The sequence below is a fragment of the Schistocerca gregaria genome, chromosome X, assembly GCF_023897955.1.
Source record: "Schistocerca gregaria isolate iqSchGreg1 chromosome X, iqSchGreg1.2, whole genome shotgun sequence".
Classification (NCBI taxonomy): domain Eukaryota; kingdom Metazoa; phylum Arthropoda; class Insecta; order Orthoptera; family Acrididae; genus Schistocerca; species Schistocerca gregaria.
In genome coordinates this window covers 169,751,977-169,775,159 of record NC_064931.1, presented here as the reverse complement: position 1 = coordinate 169,775,159, position 23,183 = coordinate 169,751,977, and the positions used below count along the sequence as shown (strand labels likewise).

General features: G+C 42.0%; 1 protein-coding gene across 8 annotated transcripts in view; it reads left to right on the top strand.

Annotated features, from left to right (window-relative positions):
* LOC126299039 (lysosomal acid phosphatase-like) overlaps nt 1–23,183 on the top strand; it is a 612,830-nt gene that overhangs the window by 75,022 nt on the left and 514,625 nt on the right. For 5 of the 8 annotated variants that reach the window (XM_049990687.1, XM_049990686.1, XM_049990682.1 and 2 more), the window contains exon 3: nt 11,275–11,514. The exons of the other annotated variants lie outside the window; for them this stretch is intronic. In XM_049990687.1, coding sequence (XP_049846644.1) covers nt 11,275–11,514 — 240 coding nt within the window. The remainder of the gene's footprint in view (nt 1–11,274; nt 11,515–23,183) is intronic. 8 annotated transcript variants of the gene reach the window in all.

Sequence of the window (23,183 nt, the reverse complement as noted above, 5' to 3'; positions counted from 1 at the left end):
TGTGTCAGAGACATTTCGCCATTAGTGAAACGATCTTCAATCTAGCAGTTACCAGGTTGAGGCACAGGGAAATATTCTCGAAAACCTACAACTAATGCTATAAAGTGTCTTACAAGTGGTCTGCATTTCAGCACAGAGGTTTTCCACTCGAAGAATCAATGAAGTTCCTGAGCACTGGAAATGATGAATCGTTATTGTTCTGTATTCGAACTACCCACAGCTGCCGTTTGTTAATTGTATCTTCAACTTTACTCTCAACCTACATGTTATAACCACTTCTTTCTTGTAGGCCCACGTTAAATCCGTTTAGGATGGAGATAATATCCACCAGGTAGGCCACTTTAAACAACCAATCAAAATCACACAATTTCTCGCTTGAAAAACAATGTTACTTGTCTAAAAGAAACAAGCGTACTTCATCACGCATACCAAAGAAACGACATAAAACTTACCCTCTTGTCGAACAACACACTTCAGTATGTAAGAAGAGTTGAGGGTGCTAACTGACAATTCCACATAAAACTGTGACAAGACGGTAATTGGGGAATTTAGAGAACGTGATTTAATGAAAGTATCAAGTTTTGTAACTTCATCCAGAACACGTTTCAAATCGTCAGGCATTTTTCTCGCTGCTAAAGCTTCTCTGTGTATGAATCAATTAGTACACTACTTCTGCTGCTAAAGGTTGCTCTCGAGTCGCTAGGCCTGTCTTCCAACCTGTAAAAGTGTCGTAACAAAGAACGAATTTCTCTCGTTTGAAGTAGTCCTATATAACGCTTGACCAGCTTCGGGGCAGAAATAGTAAAGTAGGGAAACATTTAAATTAACAAACGTAGGTATAATTTGTAATTGCTTTCTTTTTATTATCTGAAAAATACTTATTGAATTTTATTACAACACTTTTCAATTTTTAGGCGTCGCGGACCCCGTGGTTAGGCACCGCGGACCCCCAGAGGTCTGCAGACTCTACTTTGACAAACACTGAACTAAATCTTTGCTTTTGTTTTTTTCTTCTGAAGAGTGTACTCAAATTTGTTTTTCTTTTCGAAAATGTACTTCGTGGAAAGGTTTTTTAACAACTAACACTGTTAAGTTAAAGACAAGAAAAATAACAGTACTGAGAGAAGCTGTATAAAAAGACAAAGAATTTGTCTCTGCGGCTTCTTACTAGTTTTTAGTAGCAAACGACCCACCATAATTTCCAGGGCGGAGGGGGACTCTGTAATATTTACAAATAAATAAATTTCCATATGCAACCTTCACTGAAGATCGGGTTGAAGCGGAATTCAAATGAGAACACTGTGTTTTGTCCCACAGTACGTCAACATATTTCAGATTTGCAGTGCACATTCAGGCGTTTCTCCAATAGCACCTCAAGTAATAGAACCACCAGCCCAGACTGCAGGAAACGCTGTCTAACAGTAGGCATAGCCAGATTCACGCCTGTTGCCGACATTCTAGGCGTCTGGCTCATCGTGGCTTTTGTGTTGGTAGAAGAGCCAACACCGTGTTACTAGTGGAGGCCGAAATGCACGCGTTGTAACTCACGCAGGCTGGCGTGAGAAGGGAAAAACTTTACTGACGTGAGGTCTGGAACATGACAAGGAATGAGAATTCAGAAAGCGGACGTAATTAGTTTGATACTTAACTTAAATCTATTAATGATGGACGTCGCTCTTGACGGTACATGAGTCACAATATTATCTGTTCAGAAGACATTCTTGAAGTAATTTTACTAACTGAATATGGCGCCTTCCTAGGTCGTAGCAAATGACGTAGCTGAAGGCTATGCTAAACTGTCGTCTCTGCAAATAAGAGCGTATGTAGACAGTGAACCATCGCTAGCAAGGTCGGCTGTACAACTCGGGCGAGTGCTAGGGAGTCTCTCTAGACTAGACCTGCCGTGTGGCGGCGCTCGGTCCGAAATCACTGATAGTGGCGACACGTGGGTCCGACGTATACAAAGGGACCGAGGCCGATTTAAAGGCTACCACCTAGCAAGTGTGGTGTCTGGCGGTGACACCACAGTGGCCATGCGCCCACTCTTTGTTTTCCGCGATATTTTCCTTGATGATAATGCACTTGAATGTCATCCCAAGACTGGGACCACAAATAAAATTGTAGCGAAAGTTTAAAATATAGTCTACATCTACATCTACATCCATACTCCGCAAGGCACCTGACGGTGTGTGGCGGAGGGTACCCTGAGTACCTCTATCGGTTCTCCCTTCTATTCCAGTCTCGTATTGTACGTGGAAAGAAGGATTGTCGGTATGCTTCTCTGTGGGCTCTAATCTCTCTGATTTTATCCTCATGGTCTCTTCGCGAGGTATACGTAGGAGGGAGCAATATACTGCTTGACTCTTCGGTGAAAGTATGTTCCCGAAACTTTAACAAAAGCCCGTACCGAGCTACTAAGCATCTCTCCTGCAGAGTCTTCCACTGGAGTTTATCTATCATCTCCGTAACGCTTTCGCGATTACTAAATGATCCTGTAACTAAGCGCACTGCTCTCCGTTGGATCTTCTCTCTCTCTTCTATCAACCCTATCTGGTACGGATCCCACACTGTTAAGCAGTATTCAAGCAGTGGGCGAACAAGTGTACTGTAACCTACTTCCTTTGTTTTCGGATTGCATTTCCTTAGGATTCTTCCAATGAATCTCAGTCTGGCATCTGCTTTACCGACGATCAACTTTATATGATCATTCCATTTTAAATCACTCCTAATGCGAACTCCCAGATAATTTATGGAATTAACTGCTTCCAGTTGCTGACCTGCAATTTTGTAGCTAAATGATAAGGGATCTACCTTTCTATGTATTCGCAACACATTACACTTGTCTACATTGAGATTCAGTTGCCATTCCGTGCACCATGCGTCAATTCGCTGCAGATCCTCCTGCATTTCAGTACAATTTTCCATTGTTGCAACCTCTCGATACACCACAGCATCATCTGCAAAAAGCCTCAGTGAACTTTCCAATTTCATCCACCAGGTCATTTATGTATATTGTAAATAGCAACGGTCCTATGACACTCCCCTGCGGCACACCTGAAATCACTCTTACTTCGGAAGACTTCTCTCCATTGAGAATGACATGCTGCGTTCTGTTATCTAGGAACTCCTCAATCCAATCACACAATTGATCAGATAGTCCGTATGCTCTTACTTTGTTCATTAAACGACTGTGGGGAACTGTGTCAAACGCCTTGCGGAAGTCAAGAAACACGGCATCTACCTGTTAACCCGTGTCTATGGCCCTCTGAGTCTCGTGGACGAATAGCGCGAGCTGGGTTTCACACGACCGTCTTTTTCGAAACCGATGCTGATTCCTACAGAGTAGATTTCTAGTCTCCAGAAAAGTCATTATACTCGAACATAACACGTGTTCCAAAATTCTTCAACTGATCGACGTTAGAGATATAGGTCTATAGTACTACACATCTGTTCGACGTCCCTTCTTGAAAACGGGGATGACCTGTGCCCTTTTCCAATCCTTTGGAACGCTACGCTCTTCTAGAGTCCTACGGTACACCGCTCCAAGAAGGGGGGCAAGTTCCTTCACGTACTCTGTGTAAAATCGAACTGGTATCCCATCAGGTCCAGTGGCCTTCCTTCTTTTGAGCGATTTTAATTGTTTCTCTATTCCTCTGTCGTCTATTTCGATATCTACCATTTTGTCATCTGTGCGACAATCTAGAGAAGGAACTACAGTGCAGTCTCCCTCTGTGAAACAGCTTTGGAAGAAGACATTTAGTATTTCGGCCTTTAGATTGTCATCCTCTGTTTCAGCACCATATTGGTCACAGAGTGTCTGGACATTTTGTTTTGATCCACCTACCGCTTTGACATAAAACCTAAATTTCTTAGATTGACCATTAACGGCGCATTAAATATCTGATACCATAGCCATACCAAAAGGTAAGAATACGGTACTTGTACATGAATAATCAACTATCAGTGTTTTTTGACAAATAAATGCTACATTTGTTGAATACTGACCAAAAAATACAAAAAATAATTCCTAGGCAATGTTTTGACTCTTTTTAAACGATTCAAGGTGATTTTGTGAGCCAGTTTGTTACACTACATGAGATGTGAATCCACTATTTCACGCCAGGAACGGAACATTAAACGAAGCAGCTGGTGGAAGACGGTAGCCCTGGCGCGAAACGAAGGCGATTTCGATGTCATCTTCGGGAACGAGTATGTCCAGTGATTTCTGTACTGCAGGAAGAATTCTTTTGTAGGTAACCCGGAAACTGGTAAAGCAGTAACAGGCGAATATTGCTCAAGTCTTACAGGCCAACTGAATTGGGAATAAATGAACGGCAGGAGGCTCGGACTGGAAAAAGTAAAATACTGTCTTTCACTTGGTCAGTACAACTGACAATAAAAGTGCTCCGGCAATGTTAAAATTGATAAATTAGTCACACACCTCGCTGTTCATCAAATTTGTCTTCATCTGACTTCCATCTACACTCATGCGAAAAATAAGGAGGAGATGTGCGACATAAACAAAAGTTGTAGACATGTTTCTACATCTCAATGTTATTGTTGTTGTGGTCTTCAGTCCCGAGACTATTTTTATGCAGCTCAACATGCTAATCTATCCTGTGCAAGCTCCTTCTTCTCCCAGTACCTACTGCAACCTACATCCTTCTGAATCTGCTTAGTGTATTCATCTCTTGGTCTCCCTCTACGATTTGTACCCTCCACGCTGCCCTCCAATGCTAAATTTGTGATCCCTTGATGCTTCAGGACACGTCCTACCAACCGATCCCTTCTTCTAGTCAAGTTGTGCCACAAACTTCTCTTCTCCCCAATCCAACTCAATACCACCTCATTAGTTACGTGATCTACCCACCTAATCTTCAGCATTCTTCTGCAGCACCACATTTCGAAAGCTTCTATTCTCTTCTTGTCCAAACTATCTATTGTCCACATTTCACTTCCATACATGGCTACACTCCACACAAATACTTTCAAAAAACGACTTCCTCAAGCTTAAATCTATACTCGATGTTGACAAATTTCAAACGCATTCCTTGCCATTGCCAGTCTACATTTTATATCCTCTCTACTTCGACCATCATCAGTTATTTTGCTCCCCAAATAGCAAAACCACTTTACTACTTTAAGTGTCTCATTTCCTAATCTTATTCCCTCAGCCTCACCCGACTTAATTCGACTACATTCCATTATCCTCGTTTTACTTTTGTTAACGTTCATCTTATGTCCTCCTTTCAAAACACTGTCCATTCCGTTCAACTTCTCTTCCAAGTCCTTTGCTGTCTCTGACAGAATTAAAATGTCATCGGCGAACCTCAAAGTTTTAATTTCTTCTCCCTGGATTTTAATACCTACTCCGAACTTTTCTTTTGTTTCCTTTACTGCTTGCTCAATATACAGATTGAATAACATTGGGGAGAGGCTACAGCCCTGTCTCACTCCCTTTCCAATCACTACTTCCCTTTTATGCCCCTTGACTCTAATAACTGCCATCTGGTTTCTGTACAAATTGTAAATAGCCTTTTGCTCCCTCTATTTTACCCCTGCCACCTTTATAATTTGATTGAGCGTATTCCAGTCAACACTGTCAAAAGCTTTCTCTAAGTCTACAAATGCTAGAAACGTAGGTTTGCCTTTCCTTAATCTTTCTTCTAAGATAAGTAGTAAGCTCAGTACTGCCTCACGTGTGCCAACATTTCTACGGAATCCAAACTGATCTTCCCTGAGGTCAGCTTCTACCAGTTTTTCCATTCGTCTGTAAATAATTCGCGTTAGTGTTTTGCAGCTGTGACTTATTAAACTGATAGTTCGTTAATTTTCACATCTGTCAACACCTGCTTTCTTTGGGATTGGAATTATTATATTTTTCTTGAAGTCTGAGGGTATTTCGCCTGTCTCGTACATCTTGCTCACCATATGGTAGAGTGTTTTTGTCAGGACTGGCTCTCCCAAGGCCGTCAGTAGTCCTAATGGAATGTTGTCTACTCTCGGGGCCTTGTTTCCACTCAGACCTTTCAGTGCTCTGTCAAACTCTTCACGCAGTATCGTATCCCCCATTTCATCTACATCTACATCCTCTTCCATTTCCAAAATATTGTCCTCAAGTACATCGCCCTTGTATAGACCCTCTATATACTCCTTCCACCTTTCTGCTTTCCCTTCTTTGCTTAGAACTGGGTTTCCATCTGAGCTCTTGATATTCATACAAGTGGCTCTCTTTTCTCCAAAGGTCTCTTTAATTTTCCTGTAGGCTGTATCTATCTTACCTCTAGTGAGATAAGCCTCTACATCCTTAAATTTGTCATCTAGCCATGCCTGCTTAGCCATTTTGCACTTCCTGTCGATCTCATTTTTGATACTTTTGTATTCCTTTTTGTCTGCTTCATTTACTGCATTTTTATATTTTCTCCTTTCATCAATTAAATTCAATATTTCTTCTATTACCCAAGGATTTCTACTAGCCCTCTTCTTTTTACCTACTTGATCCTCTGCTGCCTTCCCTACTTCATCCCTCAGAGCTATCCATTCGTCTTCTACTGTGTTTCTTTACCCCATTCTTGTCAATTGTTCCCTTATGCTGTCCCTGAAACTGTGTACAACCTCCGGTTTAGTCAGTTTATCCAGGTCCCATCTCCTTAAATTCCCACCTTTTTGCAATTTCTTCAATTTTAATCTACAGTTCATAACCAATTGATTGTGGTCAGAGTCCACATCTGCCCCTGGAAATGTCCTACAATTTAAAACCTGGTTCCTAAATCTCTGTCTTACCATTATATAGTCTGATACCTTTCAGTATCTCCAGGATTCTTCCATGTATACAACCTTCTTTTATGATTTTTGAACCAAGTGTTAGCTATGATTAAGTTATGCTCTGTGCAAAATTCTACCAGACGGCTTCCTCTTTCATTTCTTAGCCCCAATCCATAATCACCTACTATGTTTCCTTTTTTCCCTTTTCCTACTGTCGAATTCCAGTCACCCATGACTATTAAATTTTCGTCTCCCTTCACTACCTTAATAATTTCTTTTATCTCATCATACATTTCGTTAATTTCATCATCATCTGCAGAGCTAGTTGGCATATAAACTTGTACTACTGTAGTAGGCATGGGCTTCGTGTCTATCTTGGCCACAATAATACTTTCACTATGCTGTTTGTAGTAGCTTACCCGCACTCCTATTTTTTATTCATTATTAAACCTACTTCTGCATTACCCCTATTTGATTTTGTATTTATAACCCTGTATTCACCTGACCAGAAGCCTTGTACCTCCTGCCACCGAACTTCACTAATTCCCACTGTATCTAACTTTAACCTATCCATTTCCCTTTTTAAATTTGCTAACCTACCTGCCCGATTAAGGGATCTGACATTCCACGCTCCAATCCGTAGAATGCCAGTTTTGTTTCTCCTGATAGCGACGTCCTCTTGAGTAGTCCCCGCCCGGAGATCCGAATGGGGGACTATTTTACCTCTGGAATATTTTACCGAAGAGGACGCTATCATAATTTAACCATACAGTAAAGCTGCATGCCCTCGGGAAAAATTACAGCTGTATCTTTCAGCCGTTCGCAGTACCATAACAGCAAGGCCGTTTTGGTTAGTGTTACAAGGCCAGATCAGTCAATCATCCAGACTGTTGCCCCTGCAGCTACTGAAAAGGTTGCTGCCCCTCTTCAGGAACCACACATTTGTCTGGCCTTTCAGCAGATCCCCCTTCCGTTGTGGTTGCACGTACGGTACGGCTATCTGTATCGTTGAGGCACGCAAGCCTCCCCACCAACGGCAATGTCCATGGTTCATGGGGGGAGGTGAATGATGATTCCTATTCAAATTTAGCACCAGTCGCACAAGAGTGGCACTAATAGAGCCACCCTGAGAATGCTAGTCCGGTTTGCTTTAAATACACGTTGTAGCGGTCGTGAGCGTTAGTTACATTTGAGACTGGGCGCGGCGAGTTGATGACAGTCAAAAATGCCTTTAAGATGACAAAGACGCCATTATTAACAGTTAAGAGTTTGACTAAGGTCGTGCAATATGTTTGCGAGAGGCTAGATGTTCCTTCCGCGATATGGAGGAAATACTTGTCAGGAACGTAACCACTGTACGTGATTGATGACAGTGGTTGTCACGTGAATGTACGGTGGCAAGAAGACTGGGCTTCTGACGGCCACGTGGCACTACCGAAAGGGAAGACCGTCGTGTTCGGCATGGCTGTGGCGCATTCTACTGCGTCAGCAGCAGCAGTTGGCACCACAGTGCGATCTGTAGAGCCACACGAGCTATGGCGTGCATTCCACCGACGCCAAACCACCACCGTTTGTGACTTCAGTGGTGTCAAGCGAGAGTTCATTGGAGGGCGGAGTGGATGCCTGTCGCGTTTTCTGACAAACGCTAGTTCTGCCTCGGTGCTAGTGATGGCTGTGTATTTGTTAGGAGGCCAGCTAAGCATATGCAACCAACCTGTATGTGTGCTAGACACACTGAAGCTACACTTGGAGTTATGGTCTGGCGTGCGATTTCGTGTGGCAGCGGGGAAACTCTCATGGTTTTCCCACGCGCACTGACTGCATGTTTGTAAGTCAGTTTGGTGATTCGACATGTCCTACAGCCATTCTTGAACATCATTCCTGTGTGTGTTTTCCAACAGGATAATGCTCGCCCATATGCCGCTTTTGTTCCCCAACATACTGTACAGAGTGTCGACATGTCGCCTGGGCCTGCTGAATCATCAGATGGACAAAAACTCCAGTGTCATGCACAACCAGCACTAACCGTCCCTATATTGACCCCCCAAATGGTACATGCAGGGAACTCCAACCCCCAAACTGACCTCTAGCACGTTTGCATGCTTACATTCAACATTCTGGCGGTTACACTGGTTGTTAATTTACCAGCATTTCACATTTGCAATGGCTTTCTCACGCTTACATTAACTTGCGATTTTGCAACGTTAATCACTGAAATAGGTTACCTAAACGAATGAGGCGAATTAGGAAAGTAAGGTCAGATTAGGAGCGAAATGGAAACCACTGTGAAAATCCAATGGAACTATGTACAGATGTGTTGGGTAGTGTCTGTAGTGTGACTGTCGATCGCTTGAAGTCGCTCTTTTCAGTTCAGAGCGCAAAGTGATCACGTAGAAGTGCCTAAAACAACCTTGTTTCCCACCAAGTATGTGGATCTGGTGAGAGATTTCGCCTGAAGCTTTGCAGCCTACATAAATGTCATGCGTTTCTCTCTTCAAGACAATTTTCAGCTGCGTTCTGCAGGGGTAATGAAGACGCTCCTGCAGTGTTTTCGATGGGAACTGTTTGATCACCCACAATACAGCCCTTAATTGGCACCCTACGTTGATCATCTCTGCTCACATGAACCGCTGGCTACGAAGACAACATTTTGGCACAAACCACGAAAAGCAGACGAGCGTAGAGAATAGGCGAAAACCAAAGGCGGCTGCTTTCTGAGTCGAGGGTAGTGGAAAGTTTGTACAACTCTACGACAAATGTCTAAGTCGAAGCGCCAATTAATTAGAGAGGTAGCTGGGAGGTGTGACCAACTGTTGCGAATAAAATATTTTTGATTGTCTCTGTGGTTTTCATTTCGCGATCGATCGGACCTTACTTTCCGAACACCCCTCTTATTCCTCAGTGTTGGATTTTTTTTCGTCGGTGTATTCTCATATCTAAAGAAATGTGTGGCTAAGAAAATCTATTTTAGTACAGTGCAAAAATTTGTCACCTGTTGAGTAGTATCTCACAAAGAGCTTTTGAGGACGTAATTTAGGAAAATAAGCGCAGTTATCTAAAACAGTTAGTCGTTCACTGCTATAGAGGGAAATTATCACCTTGCCATTGTATATGCAACATATTCTGATTATGCTCTGCTATTCTCACTACATGACTTGCCAGAAATATTTCTCATTATATTCTCTTTTTCCTTTGGATTGAAAGCGTAAAGTATGAAGTTGGAACTCATTCTTACCACAAATCTCGTCTTTATATGCTGATAACAACTGCAGCATTTCATATCAAGTTCATAATATCGAATGATAAAAGTTGCGTATATCAAAACTAGACATTATTGTCTTACTGGGATATCCACGATCGTTCTTCGAATAAAAATATGGAATTATGAGATTTTTAAAGACATATTTTAGGCTTACTCTTGAATACAATAGCACGCTCCAATAAGAACCAGCTGCAGCGTAACGGCCTTCCAGCGTACTGGCAGCGAGGTAAATTGGGCGCAGCGGAAGAGGACATGGCGTGGCGCTGTGTGCGTTCTAACCTAGGGAAACTTTCTCTACCACCAATTAATAAACAGAAGAGGAAACGCATATTTGAAAAAGTATAAAATGTTTTAAGTATATTTTTAAGTTATTTGAAAACAATTTTTAATTATGTAAATTATTTCAGTTCATTGTGCACTCAAAATAGGTCATGTAGATGTTATTTCTTTAAAAATTGTCTTATTATTAAAAAGTATATTCGCCATTATTATGTACGGTGATAACATAACCTCCTGGTCTATATACACAATTCTTACAGATGGAGGGCACTTTTTACTTTTACCAATCAGGTTTCTCCAAACTGTGATATAAGGTTTTAACAGATTAAAAATGACTTTAGTTATGACAGCGAACCAATAGTTCTGTACTGACAAGTTACTCTATAACTGCAATGTATGGTATGTTTACATTTTAATTCATTCCGATTTTTTTTTTTTTTTTGTAAACTAAGATAGTTCTATCAGTGATTATATAATCTCGATTGTTAATTATATTTTTAGCTTTATCTAACAGATCTGAAGAAGGGCAGCTAGCCTGAAACCGGTTACTGAAAATAAAAAAATAGCGATCAAAGACTGAAATGCCATATTTCTATAAAAGTTGCGTAAATATTGTCTCGTGTTTAAGATGGTATACAATAGATGAAACCTGTCTGTGTGTTTCTGACACCAGTGTCTTAGTGTATTGATTTTCCCACTTAACACACTTTCACGAGAAAGCTCAGTAATCTTTCTTACCTTCGTCCATAAGATGTTAGTGGGTTGTTGACCATGTCCTATCATAAAATGAGGAACCAGCGTCTGGGCCCTTATTCGAGTAGCCTTCTTCAAGAAATCTAATACCCTTCTGTATATGCTGTATCAGTCATTTTTGCCCTCCACATTCACTGCCTTCAGTTTTTTTAGCTTCTGTGGTATTTTCTTTGAACATTGTATACTAATCACACATTCCACTTCCTTGTTTACAGAAAGGGAAAGTGGAGATGTTTACACTTGGAAAATTCTTACGGCAACGATACAATGGGTTTCTGAGTGAAACGTATTATCCGCAAGAAGTGCACGTCAGGAGCAGCGACAACGATCGCTGTTTAATGAGTGCGGAGACTTGCTTGGCAGGCCTGTACCCTCCAAAGGGCGATCAAGTCTGGAACACTGAGCTGCTATGGCAGCCCATACCAATCCACGCGACGCCCAGGAATCTCGATGCGGTAAGGTGACTCTAGTCTCTGACTTTACCCAAACAGCTACTCACTGCCTTAACACTTACGGTGCTGGTCTTGTGCGTAACTACCACTAACTTCGGACTGGCAAAAATGTCGTTTTTGGAAGTCGTAACCGTGTGTACAAATATGTACCGTAATTCGAATTTTAAAACTTTATGCTTTTTAGACTTTCTACCTTAAATTACATATTTTGGCATTGCTAGTGTTAAATCTGAATCTACAGATGAAACTTAAATTTAATAGTAATTTTCGCGGAAAAAATTATAAAGGAGTCGTGATATTCAAATTCGTACCCCGGTACGCAAACAAGTGCTCTCTGCGTTTAGATTGAAATTGATTGTAAAACAAGTTTAAAGCAACACAGAAAACACAATAACAAAACAAAATTTTACGATCATGGTGGGTACGCGATAAAAATTGAAACATAGATACAGGGTGACAATTATTGAACTATATAAAATAAAATATTCATACCTTCTAACCGGTTTGCGTTAGGACGTTCAAACTGCGCGGCTGGCCACGTGACATGATGGAAATTAGTATGAGCATGCATGGCTTGGTTTAGTGACGAAGCTCACTTTCAGTTGGATGAGTTCGTCAAAAAGTAAAATTGGCGCATTTGGGGGACTGAGAATCCGCATTTCGCGATCGAAAAGTCTCTTCAACCTCAACGGGTGACTGCGTGGTGTGCTATGTCCAGTCACGGAATTATCTGTGCGATATTCCTTGATAGCACAGAGCCTACCGAACGGTAAGTGAAAGTTTTAGTAGATGATTTCATCCCCATTATCCAAAGTGACCCTTATTTCGACAATGTGTGGTTTATGCAACACGGAGATCGGCCCCATTGAAGCCAGAGTGTGTTTGATGTCCTGTAGGAGCCTTTAGGGACTGAATTCTGGCCATGGGGTACCAAGAGTCCACTGGCATGGGCCTCGATTGGCCGTATATTCTTCGAATCTGAACACACGCGACCCCTTTTTGTGGGGCTGTGTTAAAGACAATGTGTACAGCAATGACCCCAAAATCATTGCCGAGCTCAAAACAGCCATTCAGGAGGTCATCGACAGCATCGATATTTCGACATTTCAGCGGCTCACGCAGAATTTCGCTATTCGTCTGTATCACATCATCGTCAGTGATGACAGTCGTATCGGACTCGTGATAACGTAAATCTGAATATTTGTAGTAACGTTTACGTGTTGAACAAAGTGTTTGCACCCCTTAGTCTGTAATTAATTTAAGATTTTTTTCGTATAGTTCAATAATTTTCACCCTGCACATATCCAATATTGCACTCACTGTTATGATATGTTCGAATTGGTTTTCTGATTTACCTGCTGGAGAATTATTCATGACGACACAATCTACGAGAAACGTGTAATCTGAATCATCATCATCAAATATTTCATTCTCATCATCTGTAGAATCGTCAAGGACATTGAAAATCATTCGCTTCAGACGTTTCGCCACTTTACTACACATTTTGGACACACAATCTACAAAAGCGCTCGAAAGAGAGAACATGAACCCCTGCTACCGCCTATGAAACAAGAGATAACAAATGTTTCAAAAACGACGAATTTTTCCAATGATACCGCTACTGCCATCTAAAAGAAACTGCGAAGGCTGCAGGTCTAACAGACGTTACCGAGAGTCGTAAATATACGTTTGACAGTGTGGAAGATAGTTATAACTGACGTGACGTAATATTACGTCCGCCGCACATCCCCATTTTCAGGAAGCGCTGTAATATTACCCCAGCCGCACGCCAACTGTTAATCCAGTTATACTGCAAATGACGTCTTCCGTAGTAAGAAGCTCAATAAATGAAAAGCTTACATGAACTTACATACGTGTTTATTTTTGGGTCTCCTAGAAACGGACATTTTCAATGCTTCATCCCCTGCTGTTCTCTCCTCCTCCTCCTCTTACACTCCTTAATTCTCTTACTGTTTGTCTTTATCCTCTCCTCAGAACATGTTGCAACAGTCTTCTGCTTCCTTTCTATAAATCTTTTCTTTGTTAGTTTTTTCCTAAAAAAACTCCTTCCATTGCTTTTTCTTCCTTCATAGTTCTTTCAAAATCTTTATTTCGTGTCCATGACCGCAAGGGAACAACATATTTTAACCAAAATTTCACCAGTAAATGCTTTGTCACTGGCAGTCAACAAGAAAATAAGTCATTGCTTGATAGGTCCGAGGTTAACACTGCAGTCCACCAGTCGGAAGTTCTCAGAGTCTACAGCGTGTTACAAAAAGCTACGGCCATACTTACAGGAACATTCCTCACACACTAATAAAGAAAAGACGTTATGTGGACATCTGTCCGGAAACGCTTAATTTCCATGTTCGAGCTCATTTTAGTTTCGTCAGTATGTACTGTGCTTCCTCGATTCACCGCCAGTTGGCCCAATTGAAGGAAGGTAATGTTGACTTCGGTGCTTGTGTTGACATGCGACTCATTGCTCTACAGTACTAGCATCAAGCACATCAGTACGTAGCATCAGCAGCTTAGTGTTCATCACGAACGTGGGTTTGCAGTCAGTGCAATGTTAACAAATGCGGAGTTGGCAGATGCCCATTTGATGTATGGATTAGCACGGGGAAATAGCCGTGACGCGGCACGTTTGTATCGAGACAGATTTCCAAAATGGCTCTGAGCACTATGGGACTCAACTTCTGAGGTCATTAATCCCCTAGAACTTAGAACTAGTTATACCTAACTAACCTAAGGACATCACACACATCCATGCCCGAGGCAGGATTCGAACCTTCGACCGTATCGGTCTCGCGGTTCCAGACTGCAGCGCCTAGAACCGCACGGCCACTTCGGCCGGCACAGATACCGGTATTTTAGTGCGGAGTAACCGGTATTTTTCTATATTTGTTTGGTCTGGGTTATAACAGGTGTTTTTTTTTACCGAGTAAAAAACCGAAATATCATATACCAATAGCAGCAACGCTATTACTTTTTTGTTCGTGAATTATCCTTTTTTAAAAAGGTGTAATTTTTATTCGTAAAATTCATGTTGGCTTGAAATATCGCATTATTATAGAAAATTGGGAAGCTATCAGTGCTATTTTGGTACAGAATTGTTGAGACAGTAATGTCCCTGTTGCTGTGCGTCGTGGCTTAAGGTGCACGTGTGCGTGCAGTGTGTAAGACTAGTAAGTCCAACAGACTGCCGCAGGTGTAGCGTTTTAATTACAATTTTATCGGCCGATATTATGAGGGGAGAAGGGGATTTAACAGTCGTTTCATGTGCAGCATTTATTTTACTCAAATAAGCTGATCACCAGAAAAAGAAGACGAAGAGACGGCACTGGTGGATGACCCCTCTTTCAAGAAGCAGGGAGCGGTGGGGTGAAACAAAATTAGTGTCTGCCTTAAGCTGATTTGGAATATGGGGTATTTTATAATTTTCTTTTCGAACGAAACCTGCAGACTTGGATTTATAACTGAACCATATTGGCCCAGCTGTTTCCAAAGTTAACGGTTTTTTTGGAGAGATGTATCTGCAGCAGGATGTTAATAGACTCTCCCGGTTTTGTTTGTTTCTTTTTGTCGTTCGCGCCACGTTCAAGGCACTGTTTTATTTTTGACATCGTGCACACCACTTTCTAATAACTTCAAGTGTCTGGTCTTTTCCGTTTTTATAATCGCAGTCCGTAGGACGCCATAAATATTCCTGTTCACGAAAAAACTGTCAGCTTTAATGCTTTCTCCATATTCCATTGTATACGCCAGTATTTTTAAACACAAGCAATACACATCCTTAAGCCGCGCGAGATTAGCCGATCGGTCTATATGCGCTGCAGTCATGGACTGTGCGGCTGGTCCCGGCGGAGGTTCGAGTCCTCCCTCGGGCATGGGTGTGTGTGTTTGTCCTTAGGATAATTTAGGTTAAGTAGTGTGTAAGCTTAGGGACTGATGACCTAAGCAGATTTCACACGCTTTTGAACATTTTTTTTACATATCCTTAGTGAGATCAGGCCTTGCCTGCAGGGGTGACAGTAAATGTTGAAATTAAGTTTCTCAGGACAGCCACACATCGCACTCTGTATGTATTTATAGACTGGTTTCACTCCTTGATTTGATAGCCAGTTACTGCACTTTAAACTTTAATTCCAGAGTTTCTGATAATCCACTTGTTAAATTAAAGAGCAAAACTGGTCAATAAAACATGCAGAGTGCGACTTGTGGCTTACCTGCAAATTTTAAATACACACCTGTTCCAGAGACACAACAAATCGCTACTTAATCAACAAACATCCGACCTGGTTTTAACACTAAGAAGAGGGCTCCCAATGCCAATCAACTGTCAACGCTTTGATGTTACCACCAGCAGACCAAGCTGCAGCTAAGGCCAACCGCTTCGTTGGCTCCGGTTTGCCGCCCTACACAGAAAGCAAATCTCGGCCAACGATGCGGTTTCCTGTCGTTCATTGGCCATTTTTGTGCTCAACTGTGTCGTGCGCTTGTGCGCACTACATACACGCTACATTTTCTTTCCAGTACTCGGCCACGTCGCCAAGTTTGTGGCAGTGGTAGCGCAGCTTCTTCCTCTTCTTCCTCTGTGGTTGCGGTCAACTCCAATACCTCGTCTGCCAGGTGTTCCATGGTGGTGGCAAGCAAGCCGGACTTCGACTTCCCCTTACCTTCGCCTCCATTTCCGCTTCCAGACATGTTCGGATGTGTAGATGAGCGAGAAGAGCGACAGCGACGATGTGAACCGCAGCTATATAGTAGAGCAGCAGAATTGTGAGTGACCCAGGCCTATTAAGGCCCAGGCTACTGTTCATATATACCCCCGGAGGATGCTTACACGATCGGATTCCAGCCAGTGTGTGACCGGTGTAGGAAAACAGTTCTGTGTTTGTGAGCCTGCCTGGGACGACGTTGGTGTTGTGCGGAGTTTGCTGTAAGCCTGCCGGTAAAGATGTTGATGTCCGGACATTTGCCACATTTGCCACGCTAGACATTTGCTACGGTTTTACCTGCTCCGAAGGGTCAGGTCCCTTGTCTCCCCTCCCCCTCCTCCTCCTCCTCCTCCTCCTCCTCCTCCTCCTGCTCACCCGCCCGGCCAGTTTGCTTTCGAAGTTCCTAACGTGACCATCAGTATGGAAGTTATTACAACGAACATTAGAAAGGTTACGCATATCTTAAACAGAGGGAATCTAAAGAAGGTTTTGTTACATGGATGAGCATACGCCAAAAAGCGGATCATTGCAAGGGAAAGCTGCTTTCGAGTAGCAGAGAAGTGTTGAGCGTATTAGAACATCTCTGTGGACCACCTGACGATGCAGCTCTGAAAGTGAGAAAGCAAGTGGAAAGCAAGTGGAAAAGAGCGAAGAGAAGGTCTTGAGAAGAAACTACACAGTTATCGGAGATATACGCGAATGAAATTGGAAATCTACATAATAAAGTTTATGACTTTGTTACAGTGATGCCTAATTCAGAATCTATGAAGAGAACCATGCGTCGTAGATGGAGTCAAGAGCGGGGGAACCAACAAGAGCCTAAGACCTCTTATGAAATTTATCTTCATGAAGATATATTAAAATGGGAGATTGCAGTAGTTTTCTTCTGGAAGACGATAGATTAGAGGTGAGAATAATGATTTTTAGTGGAAGCAAAGGAAAAGAAAGTTTAAAAACATATTCCCATTTTTTTATGGATGGAACATTCAAGAGATGCAGCAAGCAGTTTGCACAGATCTACACCATACACGTAGACGTAGGAGGCCCGATTAAAGAAACAAACATTCTTCCTACTGTATTTTCACTGCTCCCTAATAAGAAGAAAGACACTTATGTTCGTCTGTTTCGTCTGATAAAACAGGCTGTCTGTGAGTGGTGTCCTAAACAAGTAAAGGTGGACTTTGAGGCAGCTGCGATATTGGCCATTGGTCAAGTTTTCCCACAACTGAAATAAATGGATTCTATTTCCATATAAAGAAGTTTATGGAGAAGAATTCGAGTTTTCGGTCTAACTGAGGAGTACTGCTAGAACGAGGATTTAAGATTTCACGTCAGCATGTGTGCACCGCTGGCAGTTGTAAAACCGGACGGAGTACGTAAGCAATGGATGGATTGAGATTAATGCAGAAGCTCCTGATAACTGAAGGTTCTCTCAATTTTTTGACTACTTTGTGGATAATTTGCTAGAGAATGACGATATCACAATAGAAATGTGGCACTGTTACGGAAAAAGGCACTTAACGACGAATGCTGTTGAAGGGTGGCACAACAAAATAAATAGTATTATTGGAAACCCTTACCTTAGAATCAACTATTTGGTGGAGTGCTTGAAAAAGGAAGCAGAGCTCACAAACTGCATGTACATGAAATTGGAAATGAATGTCGAAGGTAAGAAGAGGAAGGAGAAGTACTTGAAGCTAGATGACAGGATAGAGAGAATCGTAAAGATTTATGAAGAGACTGGCAACATTAGGCCTTGCTTGAAATCCATTGCCCATATTCAGAATGCGTTAAAAATAATGTATTAAAAACTATGAAGACCACTGAGTCCTCGCAGATTACTGAGATAAAATTATTAAAACACTGAAGCAGCATTATCGGAACTAATATTAAGTTGTAATTGTAAATAGAGTGTACATTAGTTCAGCGTGTTTAGGCTGATTTTACACACGCCAGAATGGTATATGGTCATTTATCATTTTCACGGTCCAAAGCCTGTCCAAAGTGTGATACGAATCAGCCTTTAATGAAAAATTAAAAAGTGTTTCAAGCCTCACAAAAGTATCCCTATTGTCACGTTAGGATAACTTTTTTCTACCTTCCAATATTATGGCCATACTATTAAATAATTGTGAGTTCTAAAATAATTTTGTGAAGCTTCAGAATCGCAACTATCACCTAAAATATCATGGTTTGTTAAACTGATAGTATACGCTTTTGTAAAAGAAAATGGGAAATGAACCTTTAAATTGCACCTAAAATTGACATCCCAAAACTCATCTGATCCTAAGGTTGACAATTTTGGCACCTCAAATATTTTTTATTTAAGTTTAGCTGCAAACATGTATAGTAGACGTAAATCTACTTAAGTACATTTAGATATAGTCCATTAAAAATTAAATTTTCTTACTAAATTGTTGATTATCTTTAAACAGGTCAGTAAAGTCAAGGAGCTTACGACTGAAAATTGTTACTAAAGAACATCAGAAACAAATGTATTAGACCTACTTTTCTTATACATTAGAGACTTTTTGAAAAATGATCATTTCCTCTGTCACTGACAGTGTAATTTCAGTTGCTTTGCAACACCAGGGACATCTACTTCTAAATTATGTTTGCAGCTGTTTTCATTTCGAATTCTGGAATATTTACTTCGTCTTCTTTGGTGAAGGAATTTCGGATAATGCATCATTTATTAACTCCACTTTAGTGGCACTGTCATCATAACATTACCGTCGCTGTCGCGCAGTAAAGGTATTTATTGATACTTTCCGCTGGTCTACTTAACGTGGGACCAGTATCTCTTTGGATTTTCCACCACATTTCTAGAGCGAGTTTTGTTGTGGAAGCTATTAAATGCATCTCGCATTGAAATCCGCACCAAATTTCAAGCCTCAGCAAAACTTAACCAATCTTGAAGATTTTGCGTTCGTCTAAATTATACGTGCCTTTTGCGGTGCTCCTGCAACAGCTTTCTGTCGTGTTTTGTGTACCGTTGGGGATCAGTTCCGTCTCTTATTAATTTATTTGGTATGAATATCTCGAGTGCTGTTGATACTATTTCTTTGAACTTAAGCCACATATGGTCTTCATTTACATAGTTTGGAAGGATTGGAGACTCTCTCTTAGAAAGACTTCACCCGAATTTTTAGCTGCTTTCATAAATAGATACATTTCGCGTTTAGTTTTGGTGAATTTTTTTGTTACAGAAGTGAGCCTCGCTACGACTGCGTGTTCACTAAAGCCTGTATCCGTCGTGATGCCCAGGATTATTTGTGGCTAAGAGGTCAAGTGTGTTTTCGTAACCATTTACAATTTGAATGGCCTCGTCAACTAATTGTTAAAAATAATTTAAAAAAGCATTTAGAGCAATTACGGAAGTTGTTTTCTATTTACAATAGGGTATGAAAATGTAGAAGGTAGATTGAAGTAACTGCCAACCATAATTGTATGAGTAGGTTACCTATTTGTGACGAGGCTCAAGTTTTCTTTTCTTTGAACTGTTCAGCAACTGTTTCATCTGAGACAGGGTGTCGATAAAAGGAGCTAGTTATTAATTTATTCCGGTTATCGAATATAACTTCTGCCCATACTAAGTCACAGGAACTATCTACTTCAAAGTAGATTTTGAGCTTACATTATTTTTCCTTAAGTTGTCCTCCTTGTTTCTGTTGTAGCGCAGATAATTACAATTACTGCTTTTCCCTCCAGAACCTAAGATGTTTTCTCTGTGACCCTGTAAATACCAGAGCTAAACAATGTAGAACAACAACGTACGTTACAAGCGTAGTATTCTGTATTACTTCACTTCCTTATTTCTAACATTTTAAAATTGTAAGTCGACTTCAGATGACATGTCAATCATAGATGTTCTTATCCCTATTTGGTGAACGTGTTTTCAGTTAGCCGGCAGCGGTTGTCTCGCGGTTCTAGGCGCGCAGTCTGGAACCGTGCGACTGCTACGGTCGCCGGTTCGAATACTGCCTCGGGCATGGATGTGTGTGATGTCCTTAGGTTAGTTAGGTTTAAGTAGTTCTAAGTTCTAGGGGACTGATGACCACAGCAGTTGAGTCCCATAGTGCTCAGAGCCATTTTTTGTTTTCAGTTATGTTTTGAACACTGTCCCGCTACACTTTATTAACTAATGTTTTTAGAGAGTAAATTAATATGGAGTATGTCGTTCTTCTTTTCAAACATTCACAAACCCATTTATTCTTTCCCTATTGTCTCTTGGGTATGCAGCTGTAGTAATTAAAGTAGGCACCAATGCAGTGATCAAAAAGAAATGATTAGCGTACATTCGCATTCTCGTTTCATCGTTCCTTTCTTTTTGCTCCCACGTCGACGGACTATTTCTATCGCAATCAGTAAGCATGAAAGCAAGCTACCGTACAGGCAGAGGAATCTATATTTATACTTGGCAGAACTAATTACATACTAACATAATCGTCGGTATTGCTTTCGTTTCACAAAAGTTATAAATATTTCAATTTCGGAAAAGAAGCTCTGTATTTGGCCAGGATGTCGAAGAAGAAGGTCCCTTACGTACTGGTTGTATCGAGTAAATGGAGACGGTGGTTTGAAAGCGGACGGAGGTAGTGCGGGGAAGGGCGTCCCTTAACCTGAGGGATCGCTTACTCAAGCTACCTGGCGAAGGGCCAAGTGTGGCAAATGTCCGGCATTCAAAGATGTTTATGTTTACCGGAAGTGGGTGCGAAGTTTCTGTCGATAAAATTTATCGCTGGCGGCCGAGTTTTGGCGAGACCGACGTCAGGAATCTGATTGTATTGCGGTACTCCCCCCGAGGTACCGCATACGTCCATACTCTCCGTGTGTCTTTAAACCCCAACTTCGCGGACTGCCTCGGATCTGTAATGAGGAGGCAGTCCAGGAAAGGCTGCAACGAGATGCCTTCGGTGTTGCAGGAGTAAAGCTGCACAACCGGACAAATAAGAAGAGGCCGCCGCTGTACTCGCCGTGCAAACTGCAGGCGACGTTGCGCAAGCTCCTCGACTTCTCTGCCACAGCGGAAGCACTAACAAGCAACCTGGAACGTAAGCCGTAGTGCTTTCGGTGTCTGGGTGACGGCCAAGTGACGCAATACTGCCTTAACGCCATCAGATGCGTCAAATGCTCCGGAGAACACTACACTCGCAGAGGACGAGAATACACCGACGTGCGCCCGCTGATGTGAGGTGCGGCACCGAAAGCCAGGCAAAGAAGGAGACGACGAAACATGTGCACGCCAAATTCCGCGCAGAAGAAGAGAAGACGTTGGAAGACACGACCAGGCAGCTGTCCCACAATATCGCCTTCTGAGTTACCCATTGTGGTCTCCCCACTGGCGCAGCAGGCCGCTCTCTCTCTCCCCCCCCCCCCCCCCCCCCTCTCGCGTGACAACTGCCGCTCCCTCTGCGATCTACCAGTGATAAGAGTAGTGGAGGGGCAGGACCCGAACCAGCACATCAGAGCGAGAACAACCTGCGCGATGACGTCGACGAGGCACTCACAGTAGCGGAACAGTGCTCGAAACGGGATGGAAGCTGCATGCTTTTTACTGAGGTAGGTCCAGCATCGGCGGCCATAGAGGGTAACGCGTGAGGCGCAAACCAGCGCACTGCGTGTGCTACTGTGGCGCACCAGACGGAAAGTTGCAATTAAGAGCATCAGGCAGCGCAGACATCCAGCAAAAAGATGATGGTGACCAAACGATGATCGAACGGAGGCCATCGGAGAAGGCGATAATCGCCTTGAAGAAAATGACTTATTGATACATAACCAACACGGATTCAGCAAATACCGTTCTTGTGCAACACAGTTAGCTCTTTAGTCCCATTAAGTAATGAGTGCTGTTGACAAGGGATCTCAGATCGATTCCATATTCCTACATTTCGAGAAGGCTTTTGATACTGTTTCTCACAAGCGACTATTAATCAAATTGCGTGTGTATGAAGTATCGTCTCAGTTGTGGGACTGGATTCGTTTTTTCCTCTCGGAGAGGTCACAGTTCGTAGTGATAGATGGTAAATCGAGTAGAACAGAAGTGACATATGGTGGCGTTCCGCAATGTAGTGTCATAGGCCCTCTGCTGTTCCTGATTAACATAAATGATCTAGGTGATAATCTTCAGCAGCCCCCTTAAATTGTTTGCAGATGACGCTATAATTTACCGTCTAATAAAATCATCAGACGATCAATTCCAATCACAAAATTATCTAGAGAGCATTTCTGCATGGTGTGAAATGTGGCAATTGAAACTAAACAAAGAAAAGTGCGAGGTCATCCACATGGGTACTAAAAGAAATCCGATAAATTTTGGGTGTACGATAAATTGCACAAATCTGAGGACTATCAATTCGACTAAATACCTAGGAATTACAGTTACGACCACATAGATAATATTGTGGGGAAAGTGAAACAAAGACTGTACTTTGTTGACAGAACACTTAGAAGACACGACAAACCCATTAAAGAGACAGCTTACATTACACTTGTCCGTCCTCTGCTGGAATATTGCTGCTGGCCTCCGCGACTCAAGGAGAACGCGCAATGGGGACCAGCAGACGGACACCGACACCACTAAAATAATTGGTAAAACACCAACAGTTATAGTCAGGGTTTTCGTAAGTTTCCCTCGGCGTTAAGGCGAATTCCAGAACTGCCCCTTGCAACGCATCCTACAGTCACGACTGGGAAACTTTAGTAACATTCCTCACCCCTCTTATTATCCAGAAATCAGTTGCAAACAAAATAAAGCTGTGAAACAGAATAAAATAGCCATACATCTTCGCGAAAAGGAACACCACTGCAGGTCTCATTAAGGTAGGGACTGAACGTCCTTAAAATACACTACTGGCCATTAAAATTCCTACACCACGAAGATGACGTGCTACAGACGCTAAATTTAACCGACAGGAAGAAGATGCCGTGACATGCGTGATTAGCTTTTCA